General features: G+C 63.8%; 2 protein-coding genes across 3 annotated transcripts in view; both read right to left on the reverse strand.

Moving 5' to 3' along the window:
* The window catches only part of PWP2 (PWP2 small subunit processome component), a 613222-nt gene that overhangs the window by 441081 nt on the left and 155470 nt on the right, over positions 1 to 16671 (reverse strand). The gene's annotated exons all lie outside the window — the stretch shown is intronic.
* AIRE (autoimmune regulator) lies at positions 2612 to 16575 on the reverse strand. 2 transcript variants are annotated; one of them, XM_032276565.1, is made up of 14 exons: positions 15853 to 16575; positions 14726 to 14900; positions 14326 to 14481; positions 13866 to 13940; positions 12995 to 13108; positions 11652 to 11794; positions 11390 to 11470; positions 10568 to 10680; positions 9382 to 9481; positions 8701 to 8883; positions 7473 to 7594; positions 6728 to 6830; positions 4227 to 4289; positions 2612 to 2955 (listed from the first exon to the last, which is right to left on the reverse strand). In XM_032276565.1, exons 1-14 carry the CDS (start codon positions 15979 to 15981, stop codon positions 2875 to 2877), a joined length of 1638 nt encoding a protein of 545 aa, XP_032132456.1. In that variant the 5' UTR covers positions 15982 to 16575; the 3' UTR covers positions 2612 to 2874. The 2 variants fall into 2 exon arrangements, with proteins under 2 accessions (XP_032132456.1, XP_032132455.1); XM_032276564.1 differs by having other exon boundaries at positions 10568 to 10683.

Raw genomic sequence — 16671 nt, forward strand, 5'->3', positions numbered from 1 at the left:
CGTCGCCGTCCCCGCCCCGCTCCGCCCCGGACCCGCCCCCCTGCCCCCCCCCCCCGGCCCCGCCCCCCTGCCCGCCCCCCCGGACCCGCCCCGGACCCTGTCCCTGCCTGCCCCGGCCTCGCCGCGGCGCCTCTTCGCAGGACCTCCCTGGACCGGGCGCGCGGGGATCCTGGTCTGGGCCCAACGGGGCGCCTTTCCGCTCTGCGTTCCTAAAGCTGGGCCATGGAACGCGGGCCCCGAGCAGCGAGTCCTGGGCAGCCCCCACCCCGCGGCCTCGAGGTGCGCCAGGGCCCGGGGCGGGGCTGGCCCGAGGCGTCCCTTCGCCGGCCCTGAGGCCCCGGTGGCGCGTCAGGCCCAGCTTCGCTTCTCCGGAGGTTCTTCGCCATCGGCCACAGCCACCGCCCTCCTGCCACCCAGGGGCCGTTGGGCTGCCTTCAGGCCTCAGCGGAGGCCGAGCCCAAATGGGGCGCTGGCGGGAAGCAGCCCGCATTCCTCCCTCCCTCCCTTCCTCCCTCACATTTGCTGGGCCCCTGGGAAGGTCTCGGGCCCTGAGCCCTGGAAGTGCAGAGCAGGTGGAGAGCCGCCTCCCTCGTGGGCCACGCAGTGGGCCTTGCCCTCGGGCACATCTGGGGTGTTGGGACGAGGCCCTCGGGCACATCTGGGGTGTTGGGGCCAGGCCCTCAGGCACACCTGGGGTATTGGGATGAGGGCTGGCTGCTGTGTGAAAGCTCAGCGGGCTGATCACTAGGGTTTGTGCGTTTTTCTCTACATATGCTATTTTCGGGAAATGGTGGCTGCCAATACCCACTGCTCCTTATTTAATCGTGAAATGTTAGGAAACACCCCAAAAGACTGCATAAGCACATGTGTGTGGGCCAAAAAGTGCTAAGAAGACACCCGCGTCTACCCGAGGCAGCCAGGTGCTGACATTTTGGGTCATTGTTCTCTCCCTTTTCTTACAGCTTCATCGTGGGGTGGGGGGGTGTCGCGCACATAAATTCTTAAATCTATGTGGTTTAGCCGCAATGAGATACCACCTCATACTCGTTGGATGGCTACTATAAAAGAAAAACAGGCTGGGCACAGTGGCTCATGCCTGTAGTCCCAGCACTTTGGGAGGCTGAGGGGATGACCACCTGAGGTCAGGAGGTAGAGACCAGCCTGACCAACATGGTGAAACCCTGTCTCTACTAAAAATACAAAAATTAGCTGGATGTGGTGGCGCATGCCTGTATTCTCAGCTACTCAGGAGGCTGAGGCAAGAGAATCGCTTGAACCCGGGAGGCAGAGGTTGCAGTGAGCCAAGGTCGCACCACTGCACTCCAGCCTGGGCGACAGAACGAGCTCTGTGCCTTACCCTGTTCACAGCACCTGCCACGGCTCGCAGCCTCTGCACCAGCTTCCATCTCCCTAAGGACAGCAGCTGGGAGAGGAGGACCCTGTCCAGTTCTCGGCCACAACCCGAAGGCCAGCTCAGCTGGTCAGTCAGCGTCGGTGGAAGGAGATGGCGGAGCTGTCATAACTTCCCCACCCACAGGGCTCCTGGCGCAGCCTCCCCAGGTGAGAATTCTGAGACCTGGCGTCAGGGAGTGGCCGAAGATCTCTCCTCGAATGGGTGTCAGTGTGAGACCCTGCACAGGAAGGAGCAGTGACTGGGGTGGTGGCGAGAACTCACAGTCCTTGGTCCCTCTGCCGGTGCAGAGGCTGCAAGCCGTGGCAGGTGCCGTGAACAGGGTAAGGCACAGCACTGTCCACGCCTCCCCCACCGTGGCCGCTGTGCCCTAATCCCTGGCATCCACCTGCACTCCTGCCATGCGGGCTCCCTCACTCAGCCTTTGCACTGGCCGGCACACCTCCAGCTCCTTTCTTCCTCCACGGGATCCCTGCAACCCCAGCACACGCACAGCCTGCCGTGCCCATTTCCTGCTTTGCAGAAGTCACCCAGTCCAAGGTCACCCTCCTTCTTTCCATGATCCACCTCTCCCACCAGAATGTCCCTCAGGCATCCCCCAAGTCCCAGGAAAATGCCCAGGGTACAGAAGTTGTATAATAAAGTTTTCTTAGGCTGGGCGTGGTGGCCCATGCTTGTAATCCCAGCACTTTGGGGAGCTGAGGCAGGTGGATCACCAGGTCAGGAGATCGAGACCATCCTGGCCAACATGGTAAAACCCCGTCTCTTAAAAAAAAAAAAAAAGGTTTCTTAAATGAATGAATGAATGGGGAGATGACATTGGAGCTGAGATGTCAATGATGAGAAGCCGGACTCAGAGCCCCAGGGGAAGGAACGTGCAGGCAGAGGGAACACCCCTGTGGAGGCCGGCAGGTAGGAACGAGCCTGGCTGCTTGGGGAACAGAGGGAGGCCAAGAGCACAGCCAGGGGTGGAGGCTGGGGTGGGGTGGGGCTGGATCATGCAGCATCTTAGGGCCACAGCGAGGGCTTGGATGTTGCTGGGGAGCAGAGGGAGGCAGGGGACAGAGCCTGTGGGCTTGTGGGTGTGACTCCTGCCCACGGGCACTGCTCTTCTCTTAGGCAGGTTCCCTTCCAGCTGGCATGGCCAACACTTCAGGCACCAGGTGTAGGAACGCCCCAAACAAATGCCCCCCCAACAAGTAACTCGAAACCACAGGTTTTAATTTCCAGGCGTGATGGCTGCTGTCTGCAAAACACAGGGCTGTGTTTGCAGCCGAGGACAAGACATGGTGCCGCCCCTTCTTGTTGGTCCCAGCCGGCCTGCTTCCAGGGCTAAGGGAGGAGGTATCCTTCTCTGCGCCCTCTGATCAGAGATGCGTGGCGTGAGGGGGAGCTCAGCGCCGTCTGCTGCCCCATGGGAGGGAGGGCAGCTCCAGGCCGCCGGCTATCCTGGCCGTCCGGGGTCAGGAGGGGAAGGGAGCCGCCTCCACCAGCGGGCGGGCCATGCTCTGGATGGCCCACTGCAGGATGCCATCAAAGGCGTGCTGCGGAACAGAGCAACAGCGAGAACTCCAGGTGTGCCCCTGCCACGGCCACAGGATCATGGCTTTCATTAGAAGTCACCGTCCAACCTTCCCTCTTAATTCAAAGGTGGGGAAACAGGCCCGAGGCCCCATGGCACAGGCCAGTCTGGGGAGGACCCATCCTGTGGATTTCACCGCACCCAGTAACCCGTGGCACTACCCCGTGGCACTTCTGCCTCCTCGGGTGGCTCCTTCAGGGTGGGGGGTCAGGGCCAGCTGCTTCTCGTTCTGCTCAGGAGCCCGATGCTGCCACAGGATGGGGCCACTGAGCCCACGGTGCCAGCAGAATAAGCCCCAGGGAGGCTGTGAGCCCACCCCTCCTCTCTCCAGGTATATCCGGGGACCCCGTCCAGAGGGGCAGCACTCTTACCCGGCACCGGGTCCCCTCGCCCACTCCCGGGCCCTGGGGCTCTTTCAACACCGGAACCATCAGGGTGTGTGGGGCACGCCACTGCACAGGGCAGGACCCCCACCCCATGGTCGGCTAGGACCCCCAGACACCACGCCAGACACTGAGGGGAACACGTGGAGGCGGGAGGAGCTCGTCCTCTTGTCAAAAACAGAGCCCTTTAAAAAGTCACATTTCCCCAGATTCTACCTCCCCATCGCAGCTTAGAGAGGCCGGAGAGGGAGGGGCAAGAACCCCTCTGAGGGATGGAGGGACAGGGTCTGGGCTGGGCCCTCCCCACTGCTCCACACCACACCCTCCCCAGGGAAAGTGGATCTTGAGCTGGCCTGGTGCTCCAGCCTCTGCCTGCCAGTGTCCAGGTGCTCAGGGGAGGGGCCGCGGGGGGCTCAGCAGTACTGGGCTCCTGCAGGGGGAGGGGACGGGGAGGCTCCTGTGGCTGGGACTGGGGGGCACCCATGGGGGGTGCCAGGGGCTCAGCAGCACTGGGGCTCCTGTGAGGGGGGCTGGGGGCACCTGTGGGGGCTGTCGGGGGCTCAGCAGCACTGGGCTCCTGTGGGGGGCCGGGGGGGGGGGGGGGGGGGCTCGGCGGCACTGGAGCTCCTGTGGGGGGCTGGGGGGCACCTGTGGGGGGTGCTGGGGGCTCAGCAGCACTGGGCTCCTGGTGGTGGGTGGAGCAGAGACAGCCTGAGTTTCCATGCTCAGGAGCGGCAGGGGCCTGCAGTCTTCAGCGTGCCCAGAGTGGAGAGCCTGGGTGGCGGCTGAGGTAGGAGAGGGGAATGGAGGAATGGCAGGTACCTCAGAGGCCAGGGGAGGCGTCAGTTACCTCGCTCAGGAGGGACTCCAGGTCATCCCTGTTCGGAGTGGGCTCCTGACTCGCAGTGTCGTCCTGGAACCCAGGAAAGAGAAGAGGTCAACCCAACTCCACAGCCCTCAGGGGACACAGAAGCAGGACTCCCCACAGAGGCCACAGGGCCTAGGGCCTCAGGGGTGCTTCCCCCCACCGAGATGGGAATTCTTACACCCAGCTCCTTTGGGGGCAGGGGCATCAGGTGGCGTGGGCATGAGGGGGCTGGGGATGCCTGCCCAGGGTCCTGCCCACTGGGAAACCAGCTGCCCAAGGCTCCCAGACAGCCTCCATACGGTGCAGCTTCCTGGGGAAAACGAGGGGACTCAGGGAACCAGCAAGGAGCCCCCACTCTGAGGTGGAAGCCTGAGGCCCAGAGAGGAAAGTGCCTGGTTCATGCCAGCCCCACCCCCAGCAGGTACCACCAGGGCCAGCCATGCCCTGGGTTAGCGGTCAGAGTGGGGGAGGTCCCCAGGCGGGCATCCCCTGCAGAGAGACTCTATTAATGGAATCACCCATTTGTAACCCAAAACAGCCAAATGTCAGCTCCTCCACTCCGGTGAACACTGGCAGTGCAAGGCTCTGCCACCCTGCCTGGCTGCGGGGGGGCTGCTGGGTCTGGAGGGAAAGTCCCTGGATGCTCCCTGGTCCTAGGGATGCTGTCAGGGGGTGGGAGACCTACTCAAGACAGGGTCGGGGCTACACACAACCTTCCCCAGGGAAGGGCGCAGGCTGCGGAGGGGCCGAGGCCGGCAAGACGTTTCCTCTAACATGGCAACACATTTCACATCGCAGTGAAGAGAAGGAGGCCTCTGCCCTTCAGAGACAGAGCCCATGGTCAATGACCAGGATCACTGCTTGAGCAGCCGCAGGAAGACTACCTGGGCAGGGGAGGGGCATCTGCTTTAGGCCTGGCTGGGCCCCCAGACACACGAAGGGAGGCTTCCAGAAGGAAGGGGACAGTATTCCACATGAGCCCCAAAGGGCAGGGCTTAGTCTGAGGCTTGTGCCATGCCAGGCCAGAGCCTGCATGCCGGGGCAGGATGTCATCCTCCTGGGGAGTACCATGCCAGGGTGGCCTGTCACCCTCCTGGGGGTACCATGCCCGGGTGGGCTGTCACCCTCCTGGGGAGTACAATGCCGGGTGGCCTGTCACCCTCCTGGGGAGTACCATGCCGGGTGGCCTGTCACCCTCCTGGGGAGTACCATGCCAGGGTGGCCTGTCACCCTCCTGGGGGTACCATGTCCGGGTGGGCTGTCACCCTCCTGGAGAGCACCATGCCCGGGCAGGCTGTCACCCTGCTGGGGAGTACCATGCCCGGGCGGGCTGTCACCCTGCTGGGGGTACCATGCCCGGGTGGGCTGTCACCTCCTGGAGAGTACCATACCGGGTGGCCTGTCATCCACAGTGTATACAGGGTGGAGGCACAACTGGGAAGGAGCAGGAGCCACATGCAGCGGGTGGGACGTGTAATCACCCAGGATCCCTAAAGGTTCCATGGCGGCTGGGACGTGCTCAGGAGGCCTCTGCTAGGGACAGTCAAGGCAAGAGGCCAGCACCCCTGAAGGGTCGTGCAGCAGGGACTCGGGCCTCCCCCACACCCAGCTCCAGGGCAAGCCCGGCCACCCCAGCCGTCACGGGTCTCCCCACCACCCGGGCCCTCTCTGACACCAGAGCGGGAGGACAGGAAGAGCTACTGGCTGGACCTGGCGTCACTTTGCCTCTATGGGAGGGCTCCGGCCACAAAATGGGGTGGGTCCTGGCCCCAGGGAGGACTGCGGGTGAGACAGCCTGGAGGGGTCATGCAGGGTGGGGGTTTGCTCCTGCAGGCCGGGTGCTCCTGCTCTCCCCTCACCCCACCCAGGGTGCCCTGGCAGACTCTCAGGCCCGTGCTGTGAGGGCCTCACAGCCAACCATGATCTCACCGTCACCAACCCTCGGGGGGAGCTTCTTTTTTAACTATATTTAAGCTGCCAAAAAGAGCTCATTTGATGGAAAATATATATAAATATGTTTTGAGATGGAGTTTTACTCTTGTTGCCCAGGCTGGAGTGCAGTGGCACAATCTCGGCTCACTGCAACCTCCGCATCCCGGGTTCAAGCGATTCTCCTGCCTCAGCCTCCCGAGTAGCTGGGATTACAGACGCCTGTAAATTTAGCCACCACGCCCAGCTAATTTTTGTATTTTTAGTAGAGACGGGGTTTCACCGTGTTGGCCAGGCTGGTCTTGAACTCCTGACCTCACGATCTGCTCACATCAACCTCCCAAAGTGCTGGGATTACAGGCGTGAGCCACCTTGCAGGGCCAAGAAGGGAAAATATTTTCTACAAATAATGAGCACATGGTTGGTGGGTGTGGCACAAACCCTCGAAGCTGGCACCCAGGGTCTGCCCTAAGACGTGCTCTCCCCACTTGCAGCCCAAGGGATCCCCACCCCCCGCCCCACCGGCACATGTGGAGGGTCCCTGTGGCACTGACCTTGGTGGGCCCGGGGCCCAGGTGGGCAGGACTGGGGGCCAGCACCCCCTCCACAGGGGCTGGGGTCACGTCTCCTGAGCAGGATCTGCAGCGAAGGCCTGTCCTGAGGCAGAGGAGGAGGGGCTGCCAGGCTTGTGGGGAGCAGGAGTGCCCCCTCAGGGGTACGGGGGTGGGTGCTGGTGGGAGGTGTAGGGTGTGGGCATGGTTGGTGAGTGGGGGATAGGTGTTCTGGGGTATGGGGAGGGCTGTAGGTGGGGCTGTGGTGTGGGGTGGGGTGTAGGGTGGGGGTGGGGGTGTGGGGTGTAGGGTGTGGATGGGGTTTAGGGCTTGGGTGTGGGTGTGGATGAGGTGTGGGGTGTGGTGTAGGGTGGGGGTGTTGGGTGTAGGGTGTGGATGGGGTGTAGAGCTTGGGTGTGGGTGTGAATGAGGTGTGGGATGAGGTGTGTGGTGGGGTGTAGGGCTTGGGTGCGGGTGTGGGTGAGGGGTTGGGTGGGGTGTAGGGTGTGGGTGTGGGTGAGGGATGGGGTGGGGTGTAGGGTGGGGGTGTGGGTGAGGGGTGGGGTGGGGTATGGGGTGGGGTGGGATGTAGGGCGGGGGGGGGTGGGGGGGGTGGGGTGGGGGTGTGGATGAGGGGTGGGGTGGGGTGTGGGGTAGTGGTGGGTGTAGTTGTGGAGTGTATGGCGTGGGTGGGAGGTATGGGGTGTAGGCTGTGGTGGGGGCCCCCATGTGATCCTCACTCACTCACCCTGCCCGGGGGGCGCCTGCGGGGAAGTGGCAGCGCCAGTGGAAGGCGGCGGCGCAGTGAGCACACCGCAGCGCGTCTGTGCCATCTCCACACACCCCGCACCGCGCGCTGGGAGCCGGATGCTGCAGGAGGCAGTAGTGAGGGTTGAGGAGGGGGGTGGCCTCCCTGCTCTCCCCTGGGACCTCCCAGGAATGGACGGCGGGCCTGGGCATGCGTGCGAAGCCTATGGTACTGATCGGAGACTGCGGGACAGTGGGACCAGTCTGGTCCCAGGAGGAGGGGCCTCACAGGCACCCTCAGGCTGCCGCCTGCAAGCCAGGAGCCCAACCTCTCTCCCACTTGCTAGGCCAGCCTCCTTTGGGGCTGAGTTCCGGGGGTCTCCTGAAGGGCGTTGCCCACAGGGCTTCAGTTGGGGGGGATCAGGCGAGGTGGGGGGATGAGGCCTGGTGGGGGCAGATGAGGCATGGAGGGGGTGAGGCGTGGAGGGGGTGAGGCGTGGAGGGGGTGAGGCGTGAGTGGGGATGAGGCGTGGGGGTGATGAGACGTGGTGGGGGGATGAGGCGTGGGGGGGATGAGGTGTGGGGGGGATGATGTGTGGTGGGGGGATGAGGCAGGGCGGCGATGAGGATCCATGTGGGATATGAGGCGAGGTGGGGAAGATGAGGTGCGATGGGGGGATAACGTGTGATGGGGGATGAGGCAAAGTGAGTATGAGGCACAGTGGGGGGATGGGCACAGTGGTGGGGGCGTGACGTGTGATGGGGGATGACGCAGAGTGAGGATGAGGCACAGTGGGGGGGATGAGGCGCGGTGTGGGGGATGGGCACAGTGGTGGGGGCATGACGTGTGATGGGGGATGACGCAGAATGAGGATGAGGCACAGTGGGGGGATGAGGCAGGGCGAGGTGGGCTCCCACTGGCACTGAGTCATCCTCCCTTCATTGTCCTGCCTTGTGCAGGAAGCAGTGATGCTCACGGCCAGGAGCTGGAGTGAGGGGAGGGTCCAGGAGCAATGAGAGGATGTGTCCGGGAGCCTCCCCTTCCCCTCACAGCCCCCCATGCTCCCCCCGCAGGCCCCCACGCTCCCCTCACAGCCCCCCATGCTCCCCACGCAGGCCCCCACGCTCCCCCCACAGCCCCAGGTCCTGTGCCACCCTCTTCTTCCATTTCAGGTGAATTCAGCCCTGTAGGTCCTGGGCTCCCACCCTGACCCCTACTCCCGGCTCACCTGCTGCCCCTCAGGGCTCACACACAGTAGGGGGTGCAAGGCCGAGGGGTCCAGCCCCGGCAGGGGGGCTGCAGGAGGCGGGGCTGGCAGGTGCTTGTAGATGAGAGCCGTGTCCATGCCGGCTGGGGGCTCCCCGAGTGGGCCCCTCACCTCCTCTCCCGCCGACCTCAGCCCCAGGGAGAGCTGGAACCCAAGGGTCAGCATTCTGAGGGGCAGCGGGGACCTGCCTGGCACCACCTGGCAGTTGGTGACTGCTGGGACCCTGAAACCCGGGCGGCGGGTAGGGGCGGAGGCCAGCGTGGGAAAGGCCTGTGGCAGTTCCCGGCCCCTGTGGTCCTCTATCCTCACCCAGCGACGCCCGGCCCTCAGGGCTGTGGGAGGGAACGCTGGGTCTGCACGGGGCGAGCTCGGTGGCCTGCCATCTTCGCAGCAGCAGCCAGAGGAGCACAGTTCTGGGGCCTTCTCAGTGCTCACTGTGCCTCCCCTGGGCGGGCCCCACAGCCGAAAGCTGGGTTCAGGCCGGCAGGAACCGTCATGGGGGCTCCGCCACGGGATACCACAAGGACCGGGCTTGGGCATTGGGGGTAGACAGTGCTATGGCTGGGGCAGGCCTGTCCCATAGGACTCCAGGGGGCAGGCAGACAGGAGGGGTGGCCGGGCCTGGAGTGGGCGTGGCCGTACCGGGGTCTCCACAGGTGGATCCTGGGGCTGGGGCTCCTCTGCTCCGGGCTGCATCTCAGGGACTGTCGCCTGCAGGCAGCTGGAGCACCTCCAGGTCCCACTGCTCGTGTGTCCACCAGTCAGAGATACAGAACAAGAGAGGGGATGACAGATCCCCAAACCCAAGGATGGGACCCCAGGGCTCCACAGCACCAAGTCCTTTTACAGTGGGGAAACCAAGGCACAGCGGGGAGCTGGGCAGAGACTCAGGCAGGGAAAGCCCAGCAGGGGACATTTGCCCGTGTGGAGTTGCCCTGGCCAGCGTGATCAGGGTCCCCTTGGCGTGCTTCTCTGATGAACCCCCGAATCCCCAGTGCAGTGGCCATGCCTGCCTCTCAGGGCTGGGCCCTGCCAGGGGCCTCCCCAAGCCGACTGTGTATGTCCCGGGACCCACCCCTGTTTCCTTAAGGGGAATGGCGCCCTACAGAATGAGAGGCAACCAAGGGCAGGGAGAGACAGGAAGGAGAAGGCTTCAGAAGGAGAGGAAGGATGCCCCCCACTGTGCCCCTTATTCTAGTGACGCTGTGTGACGCTGAGAGGGGGCCTGATGACAGCCACTCAGGGGCTGGGGCAGAGCCTCGCTGGAACGTGGGGTCCCCACTCCACCCAGAGCTCTTCCTCCCACAGACTGCCGCGTCCTGTGGGGTTGGGGTGGGGACAGGGCCCAGTGTGCTGTGCGGAGGGAGCGCTGGGGTGTGAATGCAGAGGAGGCCTCCCAGCCCCACTAAGCCCGGGGTCCTGAACATTGGTAAAGTCTCACCTGCCTTTGGGGGTGCAGCTCTGTGGCCTCTGTGCTCCCCAGCCCTGTCTGGGTGGGACTCTGGGGTGGGGGCCAGCTACTCATGAGGCTATGGGCTGGAGCCTGGGGTGGGCTCGGACCGGGTGGCATCTCCACACTGGGCCTCTGTTCTGCTTTGCTGCCCTCACGGGCCTGGATGTCCAGGCTGGGCGGCCAGTGTGGCCAGGCCGGCAGGCAGGTGGCAGGGTGGGAAAACCCCAGGCCCGGTCCCCACAACCCAGTGACCTGACCCAGAGCCCTGCTCCTTCATGGATGGGAGAGCTTCGGGGTAGCTTCCCTTCAGCGTCAGCGGGTGGAGGTGGCCGTGAAGCGGGACGCCGGTTTGCACTGGCAGAGGTGCTGGCTCACCTGGGGATGTCCTGGAGCGGCGGGGACAGGCAGGCCAGGTGGAAGGCTCGAGGGCAGCCGTCACAGCAGATGAGCTCCCCGCCGTCCCTGCACACGGCACACTCGTCCTCGTTCTTCTGGGACGGGGAAGAGAGGGATGGGATGCAGCCCCCTCCTGACAGCCACCTCCTCCCCGAAACGGCCCCCAGCGGAGTCTCTGGGGGGCTGAGCTCCCGGGCTCTGCCCTGCCCCTATGCTGCTGGGACCTGAAATTCCACCCTGACCCCCCCTTCCTGTCCATCTTGTCTGACATACACCTGCCATCCTTAGTGGGGAGAAAACCCGGTTTCTGAGGGCTGCTGTGTTCCGGGGGCCTAGGAGCTGTACACCCCACCACACGCCGTTCCTCACAGGGCAGTGGGGCCAGGCCCAGGGAGCCCCTCCTGACCTCAGCGCCTACTGAACCCTCCACCCCACCCTCCTGGTGCCCTGCCTGGATGGTGTCTGCTATGCCTTCAGGGGCCTCCCAGACAGAAGCCCCCCAGTCACCCAGACTAGGCTGGTCCCAATGCAGCAGTGACGTCACTGCGCCCATCAGAGATTGCTGGGGTACAGCCCGGGCCAAACACCTGAGAGGACCTCATTTCTCTGACTTATTTAAAATAATATTATAATTGTATATTATGAGGAAAAACTGTCTATTACGGAAAAAGAGCTCTACCCTGTGGGGAGGGGCTCGGGCCCTGGTGCTCGTGCCTGAGTGCCTGGGACAAGACAGAGGCAGCAGGGCCTGCCCGAGGGGAGCTGGGGCAGACAGGGCCCTCCTGTGCTCTAGGGTGTTACCTGGTGGGGCTGGGGGTCACCGGGGAGGGCCGGAGGGGCGGGAACCCTGCCCTGCTGGCCCAGCCTAGGCTCACCTCCACCCTGCAAGGAAGAGAGCGTCAGCAATGGGGGCAGCCTGGGCAGCGAGGGTGCACATGGCTGTGGTGCCAGGCGTCTCGGCAGCAGCCCCCAGCCCCCAGCAGAGCCATTGCCCCGGAGGCCACGCTGTTCCTGGGTGGGGGTATATCAGGAGCCGGGCTCCCCAGGGACAGGCGGTGCTTACGGAGGCAGCGCCCTGGGCTCCCTTGGCTCGAACCAGAGGCTTCAGGCCACCGCTGCTGCGGGCCTTGCTCTTCCCACCAGGATCTTCGAACTTGCTGGGAGTGTAAAACTCCCCCCCGACCTGGATGCACTTCTTGGAGCTCCCTGGGAGGAGACACTGTCTGGTGCTGCGTCACCCCCCCAGCAGGACCTGCCTTGGTGGTGGTGCAGGCTGTGGGCTGGGGCCTCCCAGGGACAAGTGGCGTTCCCCAGCCTGCATTCCTCCAGCCCACCCCCACCCCCCAGCGACTCAGGCCCGAGGATTGTCCTGGGGCTGTCTGCACAAGGGGGTTCAACAGTGTCCCCCAAAGTTCACATCCACCCAAACCTCAGAGTGTGACCTTACTTAGAACTGGGGTCTTCCCAGATGTGATTAGTTAACATGAGGTCGCACTGGACCATAAGTTCAATCACTGGTGTCCTTACAAAAATGGGACACACAAGAGATAGCTGTGTGACCGCAGAGGCAGAGCCTGGAGCGGTAGGGTCCTGAGCCCGGGAGGAAGGGCACGGGCACCCCCATAACAGCCAGCAGCTGGGAGGGACAAGGAAAGACTTCCCTCGAGCCCCCAGAGGAGCGCGGCCGGGACACCCGGACCTTGGCATTCTGTTGTTTTAAGCCTCCAGCTTGTGCCAACTTGGTCCAACAGCCTTAGGAAGTAACACAGGGGCCTGGGGCCCTCCCAGAGGTGCAACATCAGGGCCCCGGCTGCCCTCGGTGTCCCCAGCCCGTATCCAGCACCAAAGAGACGCCGGGCAGGGACTGTAGATCAAATGCCCCAATGGCATGGTGGGCCTGCCGCCAGCAGCCCTGCTGTGCCTTGGTCAGATGGTGCTGGTGATTGCATGGGGTCGGCGGCTGGCCAGGGTATGGGGGCAAGGGCACTGTAGGTTGCCTACGGTATGGGGGTGAGGGCGCTGCAGGTTGCCTATGGTATGGGAGCGAGGGCGCCGCGGGCTGTCCTGGTTGGAATGCAGACTCCCTGGAGGTCCTCATCAGCACCAGCAGAACTTTCTAAGAATGCAATCCCATGGCCCAGGAGGGCCCTTGTGGATGGATGAAGGTGATGGGGAGTGCTGTGCACACCAAGCTGGGATGCATGCCTGGACCACCAGCCTCACCGAAGACCCCCCGAAAGGGAGACGTCAGTGCCCACCCTTCTCCTCCAAAGTCAGAACCACAGGCAGAAACTCTGGCTACCTGAGCCACAGCTCTGTGCAGTAGGACCACGAGGGTGCGGAGTCCTCCTTCCATCTTGGGGCCTGGGTCTCCCCGTCAGCCGCACTCCCCACCACAGCGCCTACCTGACTCAAACACCTGCTGGATGAGGATCCCCTCCACGGCTCCTCGGGTTCCCGGGACGTCCCCGGAGGACACGGTCACAGCTCTCTGGACTGAAGCTGACATGGTCTGAATCCCTGGGAAAGGGACCATCCATTGGGGTCACCAGTGGGGAAGACTGTTTCCAAGCACATCCTCCGTGCCAGGAGCAGGTGGTACCTGGATGCAGAGGCCTCTCCTTCCAGCCAGGGCAGGCCGAGGAGGGGACCCAGTCCTGCCATGTGCAGACAGCCCACAGGTAAGCGCAGAGACATGCGAATGTGTGTGTTCATGTGTGCACTCGTGTGTGTGTGCTGGGGGTGGCACTGTCAGCACAGCTGGCGCATGGATAGGAAGGAATGACTAATGACCAGGCCCCCCATGACATGGTTGTGTTGGGAGGGACACAGAGTTCCTAGTCTCTGCCCTCAGGGAGGACAGCGGTGGGCACAGGGTGTCTCTGGGGTCCAGTGCCCTGGGAAGGAATGAGAGGGAATTGGGAAGGGTCCAGTCTGCATGCAGCTGGGGGCCAGGGATGATTTTCTGGAGGAAGCAGTGTCTGGACTCATCCTGGAGGATAGGGAATGGACGGGCAGAAGTGGGGTGCCTGAGAAGGGGGTCCCAGAACTGGGGTGCAGTGGGGGCAGAGGTGACTGGCAAGATCATGCTTGGAGCCAGGGTGTCTCCTTCCTGGGTCTAGCGGTGCCGCTCAGGCCCTTGGGATGGCCCTTGCATGCCAGGCCAGCACATTCCCAGTCCCCAGGACAGGCCCTCAGAGGGCAGGCCCTGCTCTGACCCCTGACCCCTTGCCCCTGGCCAGGGAGAAGGGAGGCGCTCCCCCTGGGCCCTGCTCACCATTCCCGAGCGGAAGGCGCTGCTGCTCTGCGCTGCTCTCTGGCTTCCTGGGGGGCTTGGCCTTCAGCTGAGAGCCTGAATGGGGGAGCTGGGGGCAGCCTTGCCTCCCTTTCAGTGGGGGTAAGTGCTAGTGGGCAGGGGCCCAAGGTGGGAGGGTGTGGAGTGGGGTCCAGTCCTGGGTATCCCGGCCTCCCGTGGGTCCTTCCCTTTGAAGGGCTCTGGTTTCCCCTCAGTAGAAAGCAGATAAAACCCACGTGCCTACTTCGCCAGCCCTGGGGAGCTCAGCCTTCGGGCAGGAAGGGGCTGAGAGGCTGGTCCAGTGTGTGGGTCTAGTACCCAGAGGGGACCTCCACAGCCCCAGGCAGGCTGGCTCCACCCCAGTGAGGGGAAGCCCGGGTGGGGAGGGGGCACAGGCTCCCAGGAAGACTGGAACCCCCACCTGGCTTCCCCTACTGGGTACCTGGGCTGCAGGTGGTCCTTGGATTCAGGGTGGCTGGCGCGGCAGCTCGAGCCTCTTCTGCGGCCTTCCTCTTGGTGGGGAGCCTGGGTGGCGGCACCAAAGCCTTGGGGATGGCCGGGGGCTTCCTCCCCTTCCGGGGCTGGCTGAGGTCCACATCTGCAGCTCAGGGGCAGAAGCAGGGTCCCAGCCTCAGAGTTTTCTGCAGGGGGGGCTGGGCCCCAGAACTGGACACCCTGGCCACGTGGGTGAGGCCTGGGCACTTTGCCTGTTAGGATCCAAGCCCATCCTGGGGTATCACCCACGGCCTCCCCAAACACCACTCCAGCTCCAGTCCAGCTGGGCTGAGCGGGTGACAGCAGCTGCCCCAGGCACCCTGGCAGCCAGGCACACCAGCACCCACCTTTGGGGAAGCTGTCGAGGATGGGCTGCAGCCGGCCATAGCGCTCCACGTTGAAGTCCTTGAACAGAACCCTCCAGAAGTCCAGGATGGCTGTGGAGTCCTGGGTCAGCAGCCAGGACAGGAGGGCGTGGAAGGCCTGGGGGCAGCCCTCCTTCTCCTTCAGACGAAGCGTCTCCTGCAGTGGGTGGCATGAGGGTCCCTGCCATGGTCACCTAACCCTGCAGCCTGCCTGTCTTCACTGTGACTAGAGGGGGCTCTCCCACGCAGAGTCACTGGAGACCTGGGCACCTCCATACCCATCTCCTTGGTTTGTGGTGGGATCAGGTGGTGGCACAGGGTGTTGAGGGTGGGGGCCGGGGAAACTCGTCCTGGAGGCCATTCCTTTGGCTTGGGGGTGAGGTGTGGGGGTGGCTGGGGAAAGGGAGCCAACTTTTTTTTTTTGAGACAGTTTTGCTCTTGTTGCCCAGGCTGGAGTGCAGTGGCGTGGTATCGGCTCATTGCAACCTCCGCCTCCTGGGTAAGCAATTCTCCTGCCTCAGCCTCCTGAGTAACTAAGATTATAGGCATGTGCCACCGTGCCCAGCTAAGTTTTTTTGTATTTTCAGAAGAGATGGGGTTTCTCCATGTTGGCCAGGCTGGTCTCAAACCCCCAACTTCAGGTGATCCGCCCACCTTGGCCTCTCAGAGTGCTGGGATTACAGGTGTGAACCACTGCACTCGGCCTTTTTTTTTTTTTTGAGATGGAGTTTCACTCTTGTTGCCCAGGCTGGAGTGCAATGGCGTGATCTCTGCTTACTGCAACCTCCGCCCCCCGGGTTTAAGTGATTCTCCTTCCTCAGCTTTCCAAATAGCTAGGATTACAGGCGACTGCCACCATGCCCAGCTAATTTTGAATTTTTAGTAGAGATGAGGTTTCTACATGTTGGTCAGGCTGGTCTCGAACTCCAAACCTCAGGTGATCTGCCCGCTTCGGCCTCCCAAAGTGCTGGGACTACAGACCTGAGCCACTGTGCCCCGCCTGGGGGGACTGGAGGAACTGGGAGGCTCGGGGTGGGGTCCTCCTGGAATTTCCCTGGGGACTGCCCCTGACTTACAGGGCCTGGGGGCAGGGTAGGGCGGGGGCCCACCTGGAACTTGTCCTCGGGGACCACGTCGTAGTCAGCCAGCGCGTGCAGCAGGGGAAAGGCGCTGTCCACCGCCACCGCGATCTCCGTGCGGTGCAGCCTCAGGAGCCGGCGCAGCACCGCGTCCGCCATGGGGTCTGCTCGGGGCTGGGCGGGGGTCCCGGGATGCTGGCAGTCCCTCTCCTTGCCTCGGGTCCCCGGCGGGCCTGTGGGGCGTCCGCGCCGGCTGTGCACCCGTGTCCCCCGCCTGCCAGCCCCGCGCACCCCTGTTATACCCCCGTGACCAGGCAAAGCGCAAAGGTAGCTCCGCCCGGTGCCCAATCAGGGCCAGAGCCTCAGCCTCCCTGCGGCGGGGACGCTTCCGTGTGATGGAGGCGCTGCTCTCCCTCGCGCAGCCTGACTCACCCACCGGGGCAACTGCCTTGGGGGCTGGGGACTGAGACTTGCTCTGGGAGGGGCTCAAAGGCCTCTGGCTTCCACAATGTGGCCCTGGCCTGCCTCCCCGAGGGCCCTGCTGGAATGTGGCAAAGACGGGACAGCTGCCCTCGGTGGGGAGGCTCGGTGCTCAGGGGCCTGACAGGGGCTGCCGGAGTGCACTGGCCCCTCCAAGTGGCCTGCATGAGCCTCCACGGAGGCTAGATTAGGGTGGCATCCCTGGGGTACCTCCACACAAGCTGAGAGCCCCACTCAGGAGCCCGCCTGGGGCTGTGGGAGGAGCCGGATGCAGGGTCCCAGTCTGATGGAGGAGACTGTAGGGCTGGTGTCCCACCCTAGGCAGCCCTGGGCGATGCCAGGGAGGCTCCTGATTTCGCCACCCTAGGC

The sequence above is a fragment of the Sapajus apella genome, unplaced genomic scaffold, assembly GCF_009761245.1.
Source record: "Sapajus apella isolate SASKATOON/1434 unplaced genomic scaffold, GSC_monkey_1.0 scaffold8, whole genome shotgun sequence".
NCBI classification, from domain to species: Eukaryota; Metazoa; Chordata; class Mammalia; order Primates; family Cebidae; genus Sapajus; species Sapajus apella.

Coding starts and splice junctions, on each gene's coding strand:
- AIRE (XM_032276564.1), bottom strand. CDS start 15,981: ATGGCGGACGCGGTGCTGCGCCGGCTCCTGAGGCTGCACCGCACGGAG. Junction 13,109..13,865: donor GCGCCTTCCGCTCGGGAATG/GTGAGCAGGGCC, acceptor TCCCTTTCCCAG/GGATTCAGACCATGTCAGCT. Junction 2,956..4,226: donor TGGAGTCCCTCCTGAGCGAG/GTAACTGACGCC, acceptor TCTGTTCCGCAG/CACGCCTTTGATGGCATCCT.